Raw genomic sequence first — 21,517 nt, forward strand, 5'->3', positions numbered from 1 at the left:
TCATTGCCAAAGGAGGCTGCGGGCAGCTTTCTTCTCCCCCCTACCCCCATTTTATCCCCTTTTATTTATTTTTTTTTAAATTTGCGCGACCCCAGCCTCACTTTTCTCCCCTCTCTCCGTGCGTGTACAAGAGGCAGGGGCACCCCCACCTAGGGAAAGGCGTGAGCCCCGCGGCGTTAAAACCCATTTTATTGCATTTATTATTGCATTTATCGCATATATATATATATAAATATATATATATATATATATATATATATATATATGCAGTCCCCGCTCCGGTCGGCGTTTCCCCACCTCACGCAGATAACGGGGCGGAGGAGGGAAGGAGAGAAAAAGGAGGGGGGGGCGGGGGCGTGAGGTGGGCGCCGCTCTGCGTGCGTGCGTGGGGAGGGCTGACGCACACACACACGCGTGTGAGTGAGTGTGAGTGTGTGTGGAGGCAGGAGGAGGGGCGGCGGGCACACGCACACGCCCGGAAGCTCGGCTCCGGGGGCGCCGCCACCTGCCGGCAGCCCCCCCACAGCCCGCTGCGGCTTCAGGGCTGCGGAGGGGCGAGCCCGCGGCCACCGCGCCCCTCACGCCCCGCCAACGGTCGCAACGGTCCCCGAGGCGGGCACGCTCCGGGGGCGGGGCGGGGCCGGGCCGGGTCCCGCCGCCGCCGCGGGCGGCGCCTGAGGGGAGCCGGGGGCCGTGGGCGGGAAGGGGCCCGCCGGCGGGGGCGGGGGGAGGCGAGGCTGCCGGCGGCCAATGGCGGCGCGCCGCCTCTCCGCTCGGCGCCCGCCCCGCCGCGCTATTGGTGGCGGCGGCTGTCGCTCGCGCGGCGCGGCGGCCAATGCGGGGCGGCGGCGGCGGCGGCGGGGTGCCGCCTCCGCCGCGGTGTGTGAGCGCCTCGGTAACTGGGCGGTCACGTGTTGTTTTGCTCTTTAGTTGGGGCACTCGGTGCGCGATGCGTTACTCACTGCCACGCTCCCGCCGGCGCAGGCAGCACCAGCAGCAGCAGCAGCAGCGGCACGGCGCGCTGGGAAGCGCTCGCAGCGCCGGCACCAGCAGCAGCAGCAGGAGCAGCGCTGCCGGCAGCTCAGCCGGAGCAGCAGAAGCAGGAGCAGCAGCAGCAGCAGGAGCCGCCGCCGCTGCTGCCTCCTCCTCCTCCTCCTCCTCGTAGCGCGGTGTCCCCGCGGAGGGCGCCCGTCCCGGCCCGGCGCAGGCAGGCAGCCGCCTCGGGGCCGGGGATGGCGAGCCCCGCCGTGCTGGGTCCGCCGGGCTCGCCGCCCGGCCCCAACCTGAACAACAACAACAACAACAACCAGGGCGTGAGGAAGTGCGGCTACCTGCGCAAGCAGAAGCACGGCCACAAGCGCTTCTTCGTGCTGCGGGGGCCGGGCGGCGGGGAGGAGGCGGGGGGCGCCCGGCTGGAGTACTACGAGAGCGAGAAGAAATGGAGGAACAAGTCCGGGGCGCCCAAGCGGGTGATCGCCCTGGACTCGTGCCTCAACATCAACAAGCGCGCCGACGCCAAGCACAAGTACCTCATCGCCCTCTACACCAAGGACGAGTACTTCGCCGTGGCGGCCGAGAACGAGCAGGAGCAGGAGGGCTGGTACCGGGCGCTCACCGACCTGCTCAACGAGGGCAAGGCGGCCGGGCAGGGCTCGCCGCGCCGCCACCTCCCGTCGCCCTTCGCCGCCTCCTGCAGCGCCGCCGCCGCCGCCTCGTCGCTGGCGGCCGCCGGCGAGGAGCTCAACTACGGGCTGGTGACGCCGGCCGCCGCCGCCTACCGGGAGGTCTGGCAGGTGACGCTGAAGCCCAAGGGCTTGGGGCAGAGCAAGAACCTGACGGGCGTGCACCGGCTGTGCCTGTCGGCCCGCACCATCGGCTTCGTGCGGCTCAACTGCGAGCTGCCGTCGGTCACGCTGCAGCTGATGAACATCCGCCGCTGCGGCCACTCGGACAGCTTCTTCTTCATCGAGGTGGGGCGCTCGGCCGCCACCGGGCCCGGCGAGCTGTGGATGCAGGCGGACGACTCGGTGGTGGCGCAGAACATCCACGAGACCATCCTGGAGGCCATGAAGGCGCTCAAGGAGCTGTCCGAGTTCCGGCCCCGCAGCAAGAGCCAGTCCTCCTCCTCCTCCTCCTCCGGCGGGGCGGGCGGCGGCGGCGGCTGCGCCCCGTCCTCGGCCACCCACCCCATCACGGTGCCCGGCCGCCGGCACCACCACCACCACCACCACCACCACCTGGTCAACCTGCCCCCCAGCCAGACCGGGCTGCTGCGCCGCTCCCGCACCGACAGCCTGGCCGCCGGCCCCAAGTGCACGCCCTGCCGGGTGCGGACAGCCAGCGAGGGCGACGGCTGCCGGGTGGGCTCCGCCGCCGGCAGCCCCATGAGCCCCGGCCCCGTGCGGACCCCGCTCAGCCGCTCGCACACGCTGAGCGGCGGCGGTGCTGCAGGGGGAGCGGGAGCAGCCCGGCCGGCAGCTGGGAAGCTGCTGCCGGTGCTGGGCGGCGGCGGGCTGCAGGGCAGCCGCTCCATGTCCATGCCCGCCTCGCACTCGCCGCCCTCGGCCACCAGCCCGCTCAGCCTGTCGTCCAGCAGCGGGCTGGGCTCCGAGCCGCCGCACCCGCACCACCCGCAGCGCCCGTCCAGCGGCAGCGCCTCGGTCTCCGGCTCGCCCAGCGACGCCGGCTTCATGTCCTTCGACGAGTACGGCTCCAGCCCCGGCGGCGACCTGCGGCCCTTCTCCTCCTCCTCCACCGCCAGCAACCGCAGCAACACGCCCGAGTCGGTGGCCGACACCCCCCCGGCAAGGGACCCCGCTGCCGGCGGCGGTGGCACCGACCTCTACGGCTACATGGCGATGGAGAGACCCCCCAGCGGCCGCCTCTGCTACCGGCCCTGCCCCGACCCGGCGGCCGACCGGGGCCACCGCAAGCGGACATACTCGCTGACCACCCCGTGCCGGCAGAGGCCCCCCCCGCCGCAGCTCTCCTCCGCCTCCCTGGACGAGTACACGCTGATGCGCGCCTCCTTCGCCGGCAGCGCCGGCCGCCTCTTCCCCTCCTTCCCTGCCGCCGCCTCCCCCAAAGTGACCTACACCCCTTACCCCGAGGACTACGGGGACATCGAGATCGGCTCGCACCGCAGCTCCGGCAGCAGCAGCACCAACCTGGGGCCACCGGCAGGGGGGGGAGGAGGAGGAGGAGGAGGAGGCGGTGGGGGGGATGATGATGGCTACATGCCCATGACCCCCGGAGTGGCAGCAGCCCTCGGGCGGGGGAGCCGGGGAGGCGATGACTACATGCCCATGAGCCCCACCAGCGTGTCCGCCCCCAAGCAGATCCTACAGCCCCGGCCCGGGGTGGGCGGCGGGTCCCCCGGGAATGGGAGCAGCTACAAGACCAGCTCGCCTGGGGAGAGCTCCCCTGATGACAGCGGCTACATGAGGATGTGGTGTGGCTCCAAGCTGTCCGTGGAGAGCTCGGACGGGAGGCTGAGCAACGGCGACTACATCAATATGTCCCCTCGGGACCCCCACCATGGGCCCCAGGCTCCCTCCCTCACCCCCCCGGACTTCTTCTTCGCCCCTGCGGGGCATGGGGCTGGTGAGCCCCCCAAGCCCGGCTGCTATTCCTACAGCTCCTTACCCCGCTCCTACAAGAGTCAGGGCCTGGCTAAGGACAGCGACCAGTACGTCTTCATGAACTCCCCGGGGAGGATGATCCCGGAGGAGGCGGTGTGCGGCACGGGTCCCTCCCCGGCTGTCCCCTTCGCCCCCTCCAGCCACACGGTGCCTTCGCCCCTGCGGCACAGCCGGACCGAGAGCTTCCTGAGCCAGCGGTGCCAGCGGGCGGTCCGGCCCAGCCGCCTCTCTTTGGAGACCTTGCGGACGATGCTGCCCAGCATGAACGAGCACCCCCTGCCTCCTGAGCCCAAGAGCCCCGGGGAATACATAAACATCGACTTCGGGGATGCCGCTGTCTATTCTCCCCCCTCGCTGCCCGCCGACAGCCCAGCCTCCTCCCTGGGCTCGGGCACGGGGCAGAGGCGCTCCCCCCTCTCCGACTACATGAACATTGACTTCGGGTCGCAGTCGCCCTCCCAGTCGGGCACGGTCTCGGTGGGCTCCTTGGAAGCGCTCTCACCAGGCTCTTCCTCCAGCACCAGCCAGCCTGACGGGCGCTACCTGAAAGCGGCTGTGGGGGTGACTTGTTTGTCCAGCCCGTCCGACGGCGGGGATTACACCGAGATGACCTTTGGCATGGCCACCACCCCGCCCCAACCCATCGTTCAGAAGCCAGAAAGTGCCCGGGTCACCAGCCCCACGGCTGGGGTGAAGAGGCTCACCCTCTCCGGGGTGGAGGCTTTCATTCTTGCCAGCCCGCCCCCAGACCCCAACCGCGGGGCCAAGGTCATTCGGGCCGACCCCCAGGGGCGCAGGAGGCACAGCTCGGAAACTTTCTCCTCCACCACCACTGTGACCCCCGTGTCCCCCTCCTTTGCACACAACCCCAAAAGGCACAACTCGGCCTCGGTGGAGAACGTGTCCCTCAGGAAAAGCGAAGGCCTGGAGGAGGAGCAGGGCAGCAGCCCCATGTGCCGGGAGACCTCGGCCGGCTTCCAGAACGGCCTCAACTACATCGCCATCGACGTGGTGGACGGGACCCTGGCAAACTGTGACAAAGCCAGGTCGAAAGCCAGGCACGTCCTGAAAGGAGGTATCAATGGAGTGGAGACGAGCGCCTATGCCAGCATAGACTTTCTGTCTCACAACCTGAAAGAAGCAAGTGCTGTGAAAGGTGAGTAGCTACGCTTGACGGTGCCTGCCACGTGTGTGGCTTTGCTTAAACGTGTTTGTTCCTCATGGGTGGACCCTGTTTTGTCGCGGAGAGCACTCCCCTGCCTCCTGCCTTCAAAATCCCTTTTCCCAAACCCATCCCGTAATCAGCGGTCCTGGAGGAACTGGCTTTCTCTTTGTATGAGGGAAAAGTTTAATTGGGGGGTATTGCTTCACGTGTAAGTTCTGCTGTGCTGTTACGAGTGTGTACTTCTGGGTACCCCAATAGAAGCTGATGTTTACGCTGTTACCATGGTTGGGTTATACTTAAGAGTTTTCTTATGTAAGGTTTTCAGCAAGCGTTTGGAAATTGTGACCAAAATAGTTTCTGTTAATGCAGCTTCCACATACCATTTAAAAATGTAAAACGATTGAGTTAAAAACCAGAATTGTTGCAGTGAGACCATCAGATTACAGAAAAAGAAATCCTTGGCACTCTAGCTGGGAAGGTCAGTCGCAACAAAACGAGGAGGGTTATTTTAATATCTTGATTTGGAAATCTCTTATCTCTTGCAAAAGTTTAACAGTAAATCATGGTGAGCATGGAATGTGATTTTTTTTTTTCTTAAAAAAAAAAAAAAAGCTTTTCCATAAGACGCCGTACGCCTGAGCTGTTCCATGTCGCGTTGCACATTTTGCTCCGAGGCCGACCCTAGGGTGGTGGCGTGCAGTCGGGGCCCCGCTGGGAATCACCGGCTGGGTGGCGGGCTTGGGAGTGGGTTGAAAAAACGCTGGCTGCTCGAAGACAAAAGCAAGCCTAAGAAACCCGAAACGGGGGGCCGAGGGAGAATTTCTGTTTTAATTATGTAGCTGTTCCTTTGTTGAGGTGCTGGTTTTCCTGCTTTTTGCTTTTTTTTTTTTTTTTCCTTTAGGAAAGAACAAAGAGCAACCCCCCCCCCCCCTCAAATAGCAACCCGCCTCCTCTTAACAAGCGAGAATTCGTACACAAGTGAGCGCTAGTTGGGGAGGGCCCAGAGCAGCCAATCTGTCAAGGATTAAAAGTTAATGATGAGGCACCGTAGGGATCCTCTTTGCTGTTGCATTTATGCAAGACATGGTACTTTAAACCTGTATGCATATAGAGCTGTAATAGATGTTTATGGGTCCAGCGGGGTGAAATGACATACCGTGCAGAAGCAGTTGCTTGGAGGTAAATAGGTATTGCTTCTGCATTCACAGTGCTGACAGAGGTCGTCAATCATACTCGGAAACTGACAGCTTGTAGAGCTACACTTGCGGTTTTTTTTTCCTTCTGTTTTCTAACTAGCTAGCTGATTTTGAAGAAGAAAATATTTTCTCTTTTGATAGGAAGTACAGGAAGATGGAAAAGATGAGAGATCCACCGTTGGCAGAGCGAGCTTTGAACCTAATTAAGACGAGAGGATTGTTGAATGAAATGGCAAAGTTTTAAAGGATGAACGCTTACTCTGAATGACTCGAAGGGTTGGGTGCAGAGTGTTCCTTGTCAGTTGCTTTTATTTTTTGCTGGAGACGTTTTCGGGATTCGTGTGTCTTGACCTAAAGCGGTGTGGATGCTGCAATTATTGGTGGCGTTGCCATCTAAAAGGCCAGCTTTGGGACCGCAGCCCAGGACACTGGCAAACAACTGTGCACGTTTCTTTGAAAAAAAAAACAAAACAGAACTGATTTTTCACAGAAACAAGGGGTTTGTCTTGAGCCACCTATGGCTACAACTGCAAGCCAGGGGGTGCTGGGAAGGAGAGATTTCCACAACAGTCTCCAAACTGCTGACCCCAAGGCAGAGGGGGAGCAGGGGGAGGGGAGCGGGAGCCAGTGACAGAGAAAACCTGGCGTGGATGGCGGCGTTTCCATCACCCAGGCGGAAAGCAGGAGTAGAGCAGCCGATCAGCCAGATAAGCTGGGGGAATTGACTGCTGTCCTTCTGACAAAGTAAACAAAAGGGTAATGCAATAAACACAGCCACGTTAATTTGGTACACGGTGTACAGAGGAGAGGGTTTAATTGTATATTTATCCACGGGTGGTTATAGACTTACTTTAATATGTAATCTGCATGTGTATTTATTTCCCCCGTTTCCTTTAAGCTTATAAATGTCGACCGCATCCAGAAGCGTTCTGGGTAAACTCGTCGAGGTTTAATCTCCACGTAGGAGGCAAAGCTCTCCTTCCCATCCTTCTGTTTCCCTGAAAAATGTGTCCGCCTACTGCGCATCGGTGCAGTCTCGCTCTGCTCGGGGATTGCTGTAGCCAATATCAGGCCAGGGCGGTAAGAAAAAACTTGCACAAGCATCCCTCAGCAGCGTTCTGGGTTATATGTCAAACGCAGGGTTTCATGCCAGTTGTGTTTGTGGCAGACTGACTGGGAGAGTCATAGCATGGGAAAGTAGGAATATATCACAGAGAATCTTAGGAGTGTATGTAGGATCGACTTGTGCAAATTTCTGAGTTTCTCTTTTGTTTTTTGTTAGGATTACACACTGAAGTTTGTTTACAGAGCTGCTTCTGCCACTGTTAAAAAGATGACTTAGTGTTGTGCCAGTGTATTTAAATATCAAAAGTTGTGGCTTGGGAGTTTACTAAGACTTTCATATTCTGCAGAGAAATACATAGACAATTTAAAGAAAACTGTATTTGTGCATAAGGAAGAGTAAACTTATTTTAACACAGAAGTAATTCTGGTAGATTTGAGAGAATCTGATTTAGTAAAGTAATGGTTTGTACAAGAGATTGCTTATATTGTATATAGTCAGCATTGTTTACTTAGCTCTTTGCACTTTTTTCAGATGTTGTTTTTGAATATGTTATCAAAGGGGGAAGCCTTACTTCTTCAAAACTAAAGAGGGTGTTTTCTAGGGAGTTTTTTTAAAACAATGGAGGATCCGTATATGTTTAGTAGTTGGAATAGGGGAACATCTCAGATACAGGATATATGAACAATCTCGTTGTAATTCAAAGTAAAATACATTTAAAAAAAAAAAAAAAAAAAAAAGAAAAATCGATTTGAATGCTTCCTAAAGGTCTGTAGCAATCAACATGTTTTCATGTGGATAAGTATTTGAATGGGAATTATCTGTACCATTTGGAGGTGGTTGGTTTTCATGTGTAGCTTGTCTCCTCGGCCAGTACCTGACCTCTGTTGTAGCAGTGCTGCGCTTCTGGGATTCTCTCCTGTCATGACAAGAGCAAGCTCCTGCCACCACAATAGCAGTGAAAACAGAAAAATGAAAAGTTTGCTTGAAATTATCAGCTCATTTAGATTTACTGTACTCTGAAAGTGTGCAAATGCTTAAGAATCTGGGAAAACGCTTGCCTTTGTCCAACATGTAAATAAAATAATACTGTTACTGGTCAGTTAAAACTCTTGTTACATGCTGATAATTAGCTAGCCTTTGTTCTTAAATGATGATTGCTTTTTTTGCTTTAAAAAAGTATGAACTGTGTATGGTTTTCGTTATTTATAGAGACGTTTACGGTTATTTTCACATATAGTGTAAATTATTTATTCCACTGTATTTATGACAGATCACACCCAACGATGAGCTGAGTTTTTGTGGTGGATCTTAGCTCCATTGAAGTCAAGTGGGAACTTTGTCTCGATTTCGGTGCGGTCAAGATTTTACCCTTTGTGTGTAATCCTGGAATTCCTAAGTGAAATTCCCATTAAATTCAGTGGGTGTGTAATAGGGAATTTTGCTTGAGTGAAAACACCATACTTGGGTGTGTTATCTTCAATTGTGTTTTCTATTAACAAAATGCTCTGTAACTTTTAAATGCTTCTAGTAGTTGGTCTGATTTTCCAAAACTGAACAGATACTATGTATAATGATGCAAAAAAACAGAGGGTGGTTTCCTCCTGTGTTAGTTTCCTTTGTCTTGATTTATTTAAAGTAGTCATCAGCTGTAATGCATCTACTTAAGATCGTAATAAGGTGATTTTTGATAATAATGAACCTCCCCCTTGTCAATTAGCTCTTACTTTTGTGAGGGTTTTATGATTGCGCCTAAACAATAAAAAGCCTATCTTAAGAAATCTCTTCCTGTGTCTTTCTAATGGCATTTCAGATTATTTAATACATAACCCTTGTTTCCTTTTTCTTTTTAGATTACTTTGCACAATGAATTATTAAGATCTTTTCCCTTCTACTGTGCCAAATGCCATAAAGTTTTGGTTCTCAGGGCGGCATGAGAATGTTTAATTGTCTCGTTTCCAAAACTTGCATTCATTTCTAAATGACTCCTTAAAAGAATTGAAAGAACTATATGCTGTGTTAGAAATCTGTACATGTTTTAAAATCTTCTTTGAATAAAGTAGTTGTAAGTGTAGTATTTTCTCTTACTGACAACTTCCTTGAGAACATTGTAATTAACACCCAAAAGAACTGAACTACTCTTAATAGCTTACGTAGTTGGATTTCACCTCTTGAACTAAGAATTAAAAGTCTCAGGTTGTCTCTTGCTGCCTCTATGAATGCACTTCTTGTCTCTAAAATTGCATTTTACAGGTGACCACACCAAAATGGTTAGGTCTGAACCAAGCAGAGCCATTCATTGAACAAAATGTAAACTGAGTTTATCTGAGATGAAATGAAGCCTTTGATATTTTAAATGATGTTGATTATACGGACGTCAGCTTTTTACAAGCAGACAGAATATTAAAACTTGTAACACGTTTTAGACTTCTATTTTGCTTTATACTCTAAATTATGTTTAGCTATACTGTTCATATAAAGAATGTCATGGTTGCTTTGAGTCGTTTAAGATAAATTGTTATAGACAGAGTTGAATGGTGGGTTTGTTCTAAAATGAACCGGTACAGTCATTGCTCAAGGCAGAGGAAATGCTTAGGTTGATGATTGCTTCTGATTACTTGATTTCTTTCAAGATAGCTACAGAGACTAACGTTCACTTGTGAGTAAAATGGATGAAGGAATGTTTGAACAGAGGGAGCATTAGGACATGTTTTATATGGTGGTGTTTGGTTCTTTTTCTGTTTTGTTTTTGTAATAAGGGGAGAATAACATGGGTTTTTTTACACTTAGTTTACTATTAGTTTTAAATAGTGTTAATTATACTGGGATGCTGAAGTGGTTTAAAAGTTTAAACACAGCAAGCATCCACAGAAAATTGTGCTATCCTCAGTGTATGTAGTGTAACTTTCCTCCCTATTCATCAGGTCAGTGGCAGCATAGATACATTCAGGTACTTTCTGGTTATATCAGATTTTCTTTAAAGCACCGAGAAAGCATCAATCATATGTTTCTTTTTGAAGTACTGAACATATAAATAAATGGCTGTATCTTTTTTTTTCCCCAGTTTGTTGAGGTGTTGTATGAACTACAGTGGTTGTCCACTTGTTCTCTTTGTGTCTAGGTGTCAAAGTGCGTGTAGTAACAGTATAACGTGAGCAGCCTATTTGATGAACTGGGATGTGCGATTCTTTGGGTTTCACAACTCTGTTGTTTTGTTGTTGCTTAGAGTGTTTGCTTAGAAGTGAGCTGTGTGCGCATGGAAATCAGTAGCATCCATTCACTTTTAAAAGATGGTGCACTGACCCCATAGTTCAGTCGTGTTTTGCTTGTGTGCGCATTGTCTGGTACGCAGTTATTTTTAAAGTTTTTGTGTGTATGTATGTGGGGGGTCAAGAGTGGCAGCCTTGAAGAGCCAAGTTCAGCTGAGTAGTTCCTTGCTGCCAACTGCTGAAAAGACTGTTTTTCCTCCTGGAGCCTGTCCAAAGGGCAACTTTTGTTGTTTTTTTTTGCTTTCACACTGGTATTTGTCTCTGCTGCCTGACCGTGTGCATCTCCCAGTAGTGCTCTAGGCGCTTGCTACAATCAGCAGGAGTAAACAGAGCCACCAAGGCTCCTCCCACCTACTTTAAATTCCTACTAGAAAGCAGCATGAATTTTCCCCTCAGCTTGACTGCATCTCTGTCAGCTCTGGAAGAAACCTGGATGACTGGTATAGGTGCTACGTGCAGTTTGCACACTCATGTACTCAGGATGAGTCCCTTAGTCGCAGGGCTGTATTTGTATTTGGGGCTTAGGCATTGTTAGCATGACTGAAAACTTGGAAAAAGCAACATAAGGATTACTTGCACCTTTATGGGGGATAACTTAAAAAATGCACTTCATTGAGCATAGGGTGCTAATAGAATAACCTCTGAGGCTCACTTGAGGAGAGCAGTGGTGTGTCTTCTCCCCTGTGCTGGACACGAAGCAGTAATGCTCCTGAAGTCATTACTGTGACTCCTCCGGTAAGTGCGTCTGCCTCTGCCTGGAGAAGTGCTGCTGCCTGGCCCCTGCAATGCGAAATGGACCACCAGCACCAGTCAAAGCAAAACCAGCAGAATTTAGAATAAATAGCTTGGTCTAATCGTGAGGAATCCAGTTGGAAATCAATTTAAAAAGACCAAAGACAATGCTCCAACTTGTTATCTATCCATTTTTTCTTATTTTCAAACTTCCTATTTTTTTCAAAACAAATTATCACTTTTTTATCAGCAATGGCAGCCCAAAATTCTGTATAGGTGTATTGAAAATACTAAAAAACAAACAAACAAAAAAAAACCCACAGTTTTTGCACACAGTGAAGGATGTGAAGAAGCACATCAGAAGCTGAAAGCAGAGGAGTAATTTCTAAAATATGTGTTTCTGGTACTAGGTTTGTTTGTTCCCTGTCAAATCCAGATTTGTGTGTCTCAGTTGATGTAAAAAATAGTTTAGAGTGCATTATTTCAGTAAACCAATCAAAAAATAGTCAAGAAAAAAAAACAAATAACAAGCCCCAGACCGAAGCCCCCACCTCTGATCGTACAGTCCACGTTGCGGAAGAGCAACGTAATAGCCCGATTCCATAGATTAGGAATGATTCAGTGTTTTGTTTACATTTTGTCAATCTCTTCAGCATCCTAGAGGAGAACACTTCCTTCCTGGCAGATGGCAGCCCCAGGGCCATGCACCTGCCACGACAGGCGCCGCGCTAGTAATCTACCCCGGCATCGCTGCTGACAAAAGGCTAATGATGGGAGGCTGTCTGCCTGACAGCCTAAACAAAACAGGATCGCGTTTGTCCTTCATCCAGGGTCTGGAAGATCTGAGGAAGGACGGTCAGGACGGTCTACGCGAGAATTACCGTGGAATTTAATTTGGGCTTCTTCGGAAGCGCTTGCGGTGGGTGAGAGGCGCTTCTGAGATAATTGCGTTGCAGAAAGTGAAGGGTGCCTCAAAGAAGGGATTTTCCATTACTCCACCGGAGTGACATCCAATTTCCTACCTCCTAGCTCTGTGTGGATGGCAGGAGCACGTGCGTGATTTACCTATCAGCCATCCCCAGGGGAGTCTGAAGTGCTGGCGGGGGGCTCGGTCCCGTGCTGCCTGGTGGGACCGAAGCTGCGTTAAAAAGGACATCTCTATCTGTACGTGGATGGAGTGCTTGGTGGTTGCATAACGTGTTCATTCTCCAGACATCTGATTTGTAGTATTCCAGGTTTTTATTACGTCACTAGGCCAGGGGGGTCTTAATTTGTCTTTCGTAATTTTTTCTTCTGCGTTCCTGTTCGTTTGCTTCTCTTGTTTGAAATGTGTCTGGGTGACGTTCCTAGCGGATGCTACCCAAGGCGAGGGTGTCTTTGAAGTAGGCCAGGATGTTCTTTGCTAAATTTAAAAACTACCCAAATATTACCCAGAGTTTGTAGAGTATTAAGCGGGATTACATGACGCACGGATTAGACATTGTTGAGCAGCTTGTTTTTGTTTGAAGGGGTCAGAAATGGAGGCACTGGGGCTTTAGTGTAATGCCAAACTGGTGAACTTGCTGGAACCAGCAACAGCCGAAGTTTCTCAGAACCAGCAGGACACAGCAGCAAGTCTTCCGAGCTTCTCCAAGTGATGCTCTAAAAGCAAGTGTGCTGTGATGATGAGTGCAAGGTATGAAACTCACTGTTCAGTTTGGTCTCGACTTCAAAGCTGATTCTCAGACAACTTGAAGTAGATGAAGAATAATGCTGTAAGTGAGATTGAGGTAGGGGACTTTGCTGCTCTGAAGTCAAAGACAAATCAATACATCTTTCCAGTAGCAGTGGGAGAATCGTGTCAATGAAATTAGGGCTAGGCAGTTGTAGTTTTGCCTGTGAGCCTCTGTCCTCTCTGTCAGTATATGATTTTAGAAACAGGTGTTTATGATGGTCCTTTTTGTCCAGTTTAACCTTTCATTAAATTGGGTAACATTTCCAAATTCTCATTCTGTACATGAGTTTGATAGACTTTTCTTTTGGATCCAGGCTTTTGCTCACCACAAGTTACAAGATGATTGAGCAAGACATTCCTATGAACGTTTTTTTTAGATAGGCTTAGCTCTTCCATGGGAAGCAGGCTACAGAAGGCTACTTGAAGAGTAGCTCTAGGACAAGAAAACAGTAATGAAGTGGACTTCGTCTACCTTCAGGGAGGTAACTGGCACTATAGCAAGTTTTTCTCAGTGACTGATAGTGCTATGTTTTAGTGTTATTTGAAAGAAATAAGATGAGATTGACATGGGGATGCAAATCTGTTTCCCGTTTAGTTAGTACCAAACTCTTTCACATCACCAAGCCGACTGCTTCAACTACTGTGCTCTCTCCAGTGCTTGAATTACTGAGAGGGTGCAATGAGATTTTCTTTGGTTTTCTTTTTACCAGTTTCTCTGATACTGACTTTCTTTCCAAAACTCCAGTGATAGTTTTTGGTTTATTTTAAGCAGACCAAATCACCAATGATGTGTCTAAACAAAATTTTCCCTGATACCATAAAAAGACTTCTTTGCAAGGGGGTTATGAGGTTTGGATCTGGAAGGTAGAGATAAAATTCAACTGTAAAGTAGTTGTACTCAATTGTGTTGTAGTATCATTGGCTTTTACAACATAAACATTTGGAAATGTTTGTAGGAGGCTGGACTTGCATCTTTTACAACAGGTTTCAGTCCTGAGCAATTATTGCTGCCAAAATTAATGGAGTATTAACTATTATAGTACAATAATGTTGTCTGTTTAGCATAAGAAGAAAAGTTATGCTCCTAAAATAGCAATGTTGTACAAAAAGTATTGATAAAATCTGATAAATATTTAAGTTTGTGAATTTTGAAAAGTCACTTTATATTATTATTTACAGCTAATGAGTCTTTACTATAAAACTGTGAACACTTATATTGAGACAGAATCAAACCTGTTAAACAATTCAAGAGAACATAATTCATTTGATGCTGGTCACAGAATTAGTGCTTGTGACTTTAACAATATTTACAGAGCAGTGGGTATGCAGGGAGGGGTATTAGGAATAAACATACATGATCCTTCCTGAGGCACATAATAATTCAGGGAGTTGTCTATAAACTTAAAATGGGAGTACTTACCATTTTATTGCAGCAGCTCCTCTCAAACAGATATCAGACAGATCCTTGTGTGCACAAAGGTGCTGCTGCTTTCTTTTGGAGATCTACAAAAATATATCATTGTGCTGCTGTGTTTAAATCTTTAAATGTCAAATGAAAATCCTACCAAGGTAAACTTTTAACAATAGGTGGTGTATTCTAAGTAAATAGTAGATTGTGTGGGTTCTAAGTAAACAAATTGGTAGTAATCGATTGTTAAATGTTAGCCAATAGGATTATTTCCAAATATAAATCAACCTGTGTATTTCAGTACAGTAAGTGATTTTTACACCAGGTCCTCTTTATTTTTTTTCATATTAGTACGGACGTTTTAAGTGACAGTAAACTAAAAGCTGTGGGAGAACTGATAACATTAGAAAACAAACTTGTTTGTTTGTTTGTTTTTAAACAAATAAATGCCAGACCATGGTGGTAGTGAAACAGCTGTGTGTTTTGATGTTTTGTTTTTGTTACTGATCTTTAGTAGAACTAGAATTTGGCCCTGAAGAAATAAATTGATGGACTGTTATTCTTAATAGCTGTATACTGGCCTATGCTAGGAAGTGTAAACAACAGCCTTAGATCTTGCAGCTTGAATGAGCCTGGTTAAACTGGTGTGCTTTAATGCAGAGGGAGCTGCCCTGTGCTGTGAACGAGCTGTGTAAGATGTTTAGATAGAATGCTGCTGTTTGATGTAGGGATCACAGAAGGTCACTTCCAGAGTGGTCTGCAAGTGAAACTGTTCCCCAAGTCTGCTGCATCTGTCAAGAACATGGCAAGTTTTGACTTGCCTTACTGGCCACATGGATGCTCTCTATATTAAAAGAAAATAGTATAACATCATACTATGCACACTCCTTGATAAATGTCTTTCTTTTGTGCTCATAAATTGGCTTGTGTAGGTTTACAAGGTGATAACACTTCAACCATAATACTTTAAAAACACTCTCAGAGTTATTTACATGACACTTTTTGTCTTTAGACTCAGCCTTGTATTCTGCTTATTTGTACTTTGCCAACAGATATACTTACGCTGTGTTTTTTTTGTTTTTGTTTTTGTTTTTGTTTTTACTAATAATGTCCTTACAATTATAGTGTAGCTTTCTCTGTTTCCTTAAATTAAACATAAGTGGGACTTTAAGACCTGTACGTAGGACTCGGACTCCCAGCAGATAGGAGGCATGGGACTGAGTATGAGTAGATGGAGAAAGGCTGGTCCTTCAACTGTTCTCTACTTGCTGAGTTTAGAAAGGAAAATAGTAAGCTCTTTTGAGGATTCGTGTGTAGGAGACAGGTTTAGACTCCCCATCCCAAGTGGAACAAAGTATATGCATATTGTCGTGCAGTATCTTAACTCAAGATGCGAGCATTAAGAAACATTTCCTTGTTTAGGATTTCATGCTAGTCTATTTTGGATCCCATCCCCTTTATCAAGCACTGATTTTTTGTTTGCCTTTCTGAGGTGTTTTTCCCAGGCACTTTGTAGAGGGCTACCTGAACAGCCAACTGTTCTTCTTTCCACTTGGTAGGCAAACTCCTAGGGAGCTCTGCTGAGGGTGGCAGAGCAGTAGGCAAATAAATCCTTTATGAAAATTGTTAAATTCTTTGCAATCCTTTATTATTACTTTTTTAACCACGTGAAACCATTGCTTCACTGAATGCTCAAGTGTTTTTATGATGAAGTGGCTTTATCTTACTCAAATTAGTGTAGCTGTAGGTGTGTGTACCTGAGTAAGGTCTTCATTTTGCTTCTGTAATCTGAGAAACAGCTCACATTTTGACATGTGTCAAAAAGATATTTACTCGTTATTTGCATCATATACGAGCAAAGCTAATTCTTACCAGGAAGCAGGAAATACAGCATATTTGATACATGGAGAACTGTTGTCTCATAGGTTTCTCCCAAAGAAACTGCACAGTGCTAAAAAGAATTACATTCGGTAATTGTCAGTTAATCCAGGAGCAGGAAACACATGTCCAAATTATGTGATTTAGTTGAGGAAAAACACTGGAAATACACGGTACCCAGAACAGTACGGGATATAGCACAGTGGGCTATGACTGCAACTCAGAATGAATGGCATTGCCACGTGTCTTTTTCGTCTGAATTCCTGTTTCTTCATTTGATGAGCTATTACTGGATTTTTTCTTGTGTATTTGGAGTGTATGTATTTGTCCTGAAGTATATGGTGGTGCCTATTTTTAACCGTCTCTTCTGCTTCTGTAATGAGGTAACTTCTGATCTTATTTTGACAGAGGTTTCCAAGATCTTTCATAGCAGCTATCAGATATTAATGGGGAAGCTTGCAACCATTTATTTCCTTTCTCCTGAGTTGTCGTAGGACCCTTTTAATACCATTTGTAGCCACATAGTATCTTTCTGGAATCACAGTAATTAACTACATCAATTAAATCTTTTCAATGTACTTTAATTCCAAATAGCTGCTGGAAATAAGGACCTTCAACACAGTATAAGCTACCAGCTCTGAAGTAGTCTGTGGACTGCAATTGCTAAAGCTCCGGTGTCGAGGAACCGCTCATTTACAGGCAGTTCATGTTGGGTTTGTTTTATGTGTGTTTTATGGAGATGTTTTTCTCACCTAAGTGGTTTTGTCCAAGTCTTGTATCTGCTGTTTGGGAAAGTGTGTTTTTGTGGTCTCTCATCTCAAATATCAACTGAATCTGGCTTTTTTACTTAGAGACTTTTTTGATGCCTGTTGGGGAGGCTGAGGCACTGAACTGGAAAACACTGGCAGAGCTATTGTGCCTTTTATTAGTGCCTCACGTTATTCAGTTTGTTTTTCCTGCTTGCAAGCAGACATCTTGTGACTGCTGTGGAAGAGTTTGTTTGATTGTTTGGCATGGGCTGGGTAGGATATTTGCAAGGCAAGGGGGACATATTCCAGAGGCAATTAAGCCATATTTTCCTAACAAGTTTTGTGGGGTTTAGATGTGCTGGGCTCTTGTTTTGGTCAGATGGACAAAAGAGTATAATTAATAGGCAGAAATATCTTTTTCTGAGGCCACAGGATGACCACAGGACTTCATGTTCTTCATGACGGTGGTAGTGAGGCACTGGAGCAGGTTGCCCAGAGAAGCTGTGGCTGCCCCATCCCTGGAGGTGCTCAAGGCCAGGCTGGATGGGGCTTTGGGCAACCTGGTCTGGTGGGAGGTGTCCCTGCCCATGGCAGGGGGTGGAACTGAGTGATCTTTAAGGTCCCTTCCAACCCAAACCTTTCCGTAGTTCTCTATTTCTGTGGTAAAATCTTAGGGGACCTTAGTACAGGTGTTCTGAACGAAGCTGCTCAGTTCCACCAGTGTTGTAAGTTTCCAGTGTGAGTGTCTCCAGTAGGTCCTAGTGTCAGTATCCTCTTTTAGGTTTCTATATATATGGTGCTTTCTTTCATCTAGCCATTGTTTTTTCACTGTATGTAGATCTAAGAGGATTTGGCCCCACCTGTAAACACCTCGTTTGTTCCTTATTAGGAGCATAATGAAACAGTCCTCTAAAGATGAGGATCTAACTTGCATAGATAGTCACTGGAAAGATATAGGTGCCTGTAAAGTATTGAAGAGGCAGGTCAAAGCCACTCTTCATGGCTGATACAGGCCTTTTGTGTTCCCTGACTATGGAGGGAGCCTGCATACTTAGCATAAATGGGACATCTAGTAGAGGGTTGCGATTTGGTGAGGTCAAACATGCTGTGTTAGGGGCTCTTTTAAACAAAATGACTTGAAAACAAGACTGGTATTTATATGTGTATCAACTGCTATAGCGAAGCATTCCTTCCTGGCCTGGCCTGTTCTCTCTGTGATAGTTTATGGTGTATTGTGCATGGTCAGTAAATGTGAAATTGAAAGGGATTTGCATATTCTCTAGCTATGCACCTGCTGCAATATTCACTGAACACTTTTCAGTGTATTTGCTGATCTCAATTACAATACATGAAATATGCAATGATTTCACCTCCTTAAAACTTGGAAGCAAACTTGTGCTTTAAAGCTGCAGGCATGTTAGGGAAAATACTTGTAATTTGCAAAGTATTTCTTCTGCAATTCCTTTTTTGTTTTTCAGAGTATTACTACAACATCTTAGTTTATATGAAGTCTCATGTACTGCACAGCATCCTAGCTGTAGTTCCTGAATGTGACATCCTGCAGTGTTCACAACACCTGCTTGAGATGTCCTAAACAGCTTCAGAAAGCTGGGATGGTGGCAGTAAATACGTGCAGGTCTTTTCGTACTGGAAATTCCCCCTGAAGTCTAGGGGAATTCTCTGCTAGACACTGGTGGGACTAGAGCCAAACTCTCAGGTGTCACGTCTGAAGTGACAAAGATGTTTGTTTTGTTTGTGTTTTTTTTTTTTTTTTTTTTAATCTGTTTGCTTTATTGGAAGAGTCCTAGCAATTTCAAAAAGATGCCAGTATCAGTTATATCAGATATATTGTTCTAAGTAGAAAGTATTTTTCAAAATGCTGTCTGAGGTAGTGGTGAACATTTCTAAGGAAATTAAGCATCAATGGTTGCTTATAAACATATTTACACAGCAACAAATCAGGTGAGCCATTAAACAAAAGAAGGCAAAGATGCATGTGTGAGAGCACCTGTGAGATGAGGAAAAAAACAGAACTCTTGAAGCAGTCAAGTACAGCTTTGTTTGTACAAATGTGTACTGAGAGCTTTTGTAATCACAAGAGAGTGCATCGTGCTCTGGAGTTAGCAATATTGGACATGATTGATACCAATTTTTTGTCTTCACTTTAAGTCCGTGAAGTTTGGAGAAGAGTGCTGTGAAAGCACACTGTGCTTTGAGGGCATAGTATTTCTTGTATTTAAACAAATGTTCTTTTCTTGAGGGAAGTAACGTTTTGTACTGCAGGTCTCACTGCAGAAAAACAGCCAAATACGTGCTGTTTTCTAAGCTGAGATTCATCACCTGTCTCATTCCTAGTTGTTCCTTAGGGCAGATGAAACTTGGCATTTTGCATTCACCTTCTTTAGCTACCCTTCTCCAAAGTGAAGCTTCTGCATCTGTTTGGTCTTGCTGAGCTAATGAACGTGCGCTTGCTTCACTTTACACCTGCAGGAAATTCCTAGGAAAGACTCAAGGTACATGCAGTAGAGCTGGGAACAATCTCATTTATTCAGTATAATCTGTGTTTTGGGGGTGAGAAAGGAAAATAGGAGTAAGAGGAGGATATTATTCTATATACTTGCTGCTATCGCGAGTTATTTTATGACCAGCTTCCAGTTTTTAAACTGGTGTTCTCAGAAGATAAATTGTAAACAAGAATTGCTTCTCTAAACAGTTTACTGAGCTCTTTGCCTCTGCTTGTGAACAGAGTAGCAGCTAGCCTCCAGGTGTGATACGTGGATGGCATTTATGATGCCCATGTGACAAACATACATCCTCTCCCTTCACCTTGTACCGTAATACTCACTTCCGTATGCAATACGATCCATATCAGCTTCAGAAGTAAATGCTAATTCATCTAGAGATTAACTTCAGAACAACACGTTGTAAAGGAAGTTACAGGTTCCCCTGTTTGTTTTAAACATTTGCTTTATAAATGAACATAAAAATGACTTATTTTTTTCTAGCATTTCTCAGAAATGCTGTTGATCCAAGGGAGAGCATACAAGTTTGTAAATAAGAAATCTAAAGGATGAAGGTATTGAAATCAACGGGGACTGGCACCCCACTTAATTTCTGACTTTAAGATAGTAACCACTCTCCCAGGTGTAGGTATTGGTTGCAAGCCTACGGTCCAAGGATGTTAATGAGAGCTTGGTTTGTTGCCTTTAACAAGGTAGCTAGGGCTACCTACCTTCTATAAACACTCTCCTGAAATACGATCATAGCCCCTATGTGTACTTGGGAAAAAGGTGAGATGCTTTGATCATTCTCTGTGGGGGTATTATGAAGTATTTGCTTAAATTGGATTGTTTTGGTTCTGGGCAGGATCTGTCTCCCAAATCCCATGTTAATGGTCAAAAATAAAAACAACAAAAAAACAGGTTTGCATCATCTGCCAACCCCCATCCTGCCTCCTGATACCCATCTGGGGGAAAACCCAGCCATGGGGGCAGAGAGGGAGTCCCTGAGCAGTGCAGTGGGTTCCCTGCTTGGTAGTTGTCTTCCTTAAGCTCAGGACTTGAGGGCTGTCAGGCAAGTTCCTCTGCCTTGTTTCAGGTGTAGGCACTGACATTTCTCAGTATATTAAATTGTGGCTGCTTTTTGTCAACGTAAATCTGAGACTGAGTTTATAAATTTTAATTTGGTGTTGTGTAGACTGTGCTTAACAGGTGCTGCAGTGGTAAGGAGTGTAGCTGAACACAGTAAGATGCACAGATTATAAAATAGCAACCATAATATTGTAATGCACAGAAATAGATCTTAAAAAGTTATTGACCAGCAATAAACTAAGCTTGTGCTTCAGACAGCCAGAAATCATTTTCCTGCAGAAATATTTCAGAGGCTTGAAAAATGTAAAGGCTCATTCACAGGAATATGTATTTCCCTCACGTCCGTGTTGTCGTGTCCCTGATAGCATATTGAATCTGGCCATCACTGGTGGCGGGCTGCCACAAGCAAAGTACTGAGATCTGTCACAAGTGAAGTTTACCTTTTCATTACATTTTGTTTGTGTCTTTTTCTCACAAATTTAGTCTTTTGAATTCTTTTCACAGTACTCCCAAGCACTTTTTACGAGAGTTTTCTTTTCAGTTCCTCTTTTATATGTTGATAGCACAAATATTTCATTACTAACAGGAGCAATACATTCAATAAAAAGCCATAATCACACATCTATTCAGATAATTTCCTGTGATTAGTAGAGAAATATATCGTGCCTTTGTGCATGTGCAGTGCCTAGCACTATAGGCTCCATTAATAGAGGTTTCTAAGCACAACATAAATACAAACCCCACAAAGTTTGCAGAATAAAAAAAAAGCCTTTAAAATAAGGAGACTTCGGATAATGGAAATATGTTACTTTTTTTATCCAAACTTCTGTATATAGGTGCTTGAATTATTGTTTAGGTGGAATTAGGTGGAAAAAGGTTCAGTGCTTAACCTGGTTTGTGCTACTGTATTAACAACTCTGGGCTACTAGAGACATACTCTTAAAAGAATAGGAGTAATATTATATACAATAAGATTAATAGCTGAATGGAATTATGTGGGTATTTAATGATTCTCAGTAATGATATTTCAGAAGATAAGAAATTGAGAAAGCAAACTTCCTACTTTTTTTTCAAAGCAGCATTCCCTAAAACAGTAGCTCATTCTTTTAGTT

At 46.6% G+C, this 21,517-nt stretch overlaps 1 protein-coding gene across 2 annotated transcripts in view; it reads left to right on the forward strand.

The window, feature by feature from the left end:
- Nucleotides 1-1,079: 1,079 nt before the first annotated feature.
- The window catches only part of IRS2 (insulin receptor substrate 2), a 30,580-nt gene continuing 10,142 nt past the window's right edge, over nt 1,080-21,517 (forward strand). Inside the window, exons 1-2 of one of the 2 annotated variants that reach the window (XM_084497588.1) lie at nt 1,080-4,797; nt 6,144-8,846. In XM_084497588.1, the coding sequence (XP_084353714.1) occupies nt 1,233-4,797; nt 6,144-6,169 (3,591 nt within the window). In that variant the 5' untranslated portion in view covers nt 1,080-1,232 and the 3' untranslated portion in view covers nt 6,170-8,846. Of the gene's footprint in view, nt 4,798-6,143; nt 8,847-21,517 lie in introns of those variants that run through there. The other variant, XM_084497589.1, reaches the window with a different exon arrangement.

The sequence above is a fragment of the Aythya ferina genome (assembly GCF_964211825.1).
Source record: "Aythya ferina genome assembly, chromosome: 1".
NCBI lineage: Eukaryota > Metazoa > Chordata > Aves > Anseriformes > Anatidae > Aythya > Aythya ferina.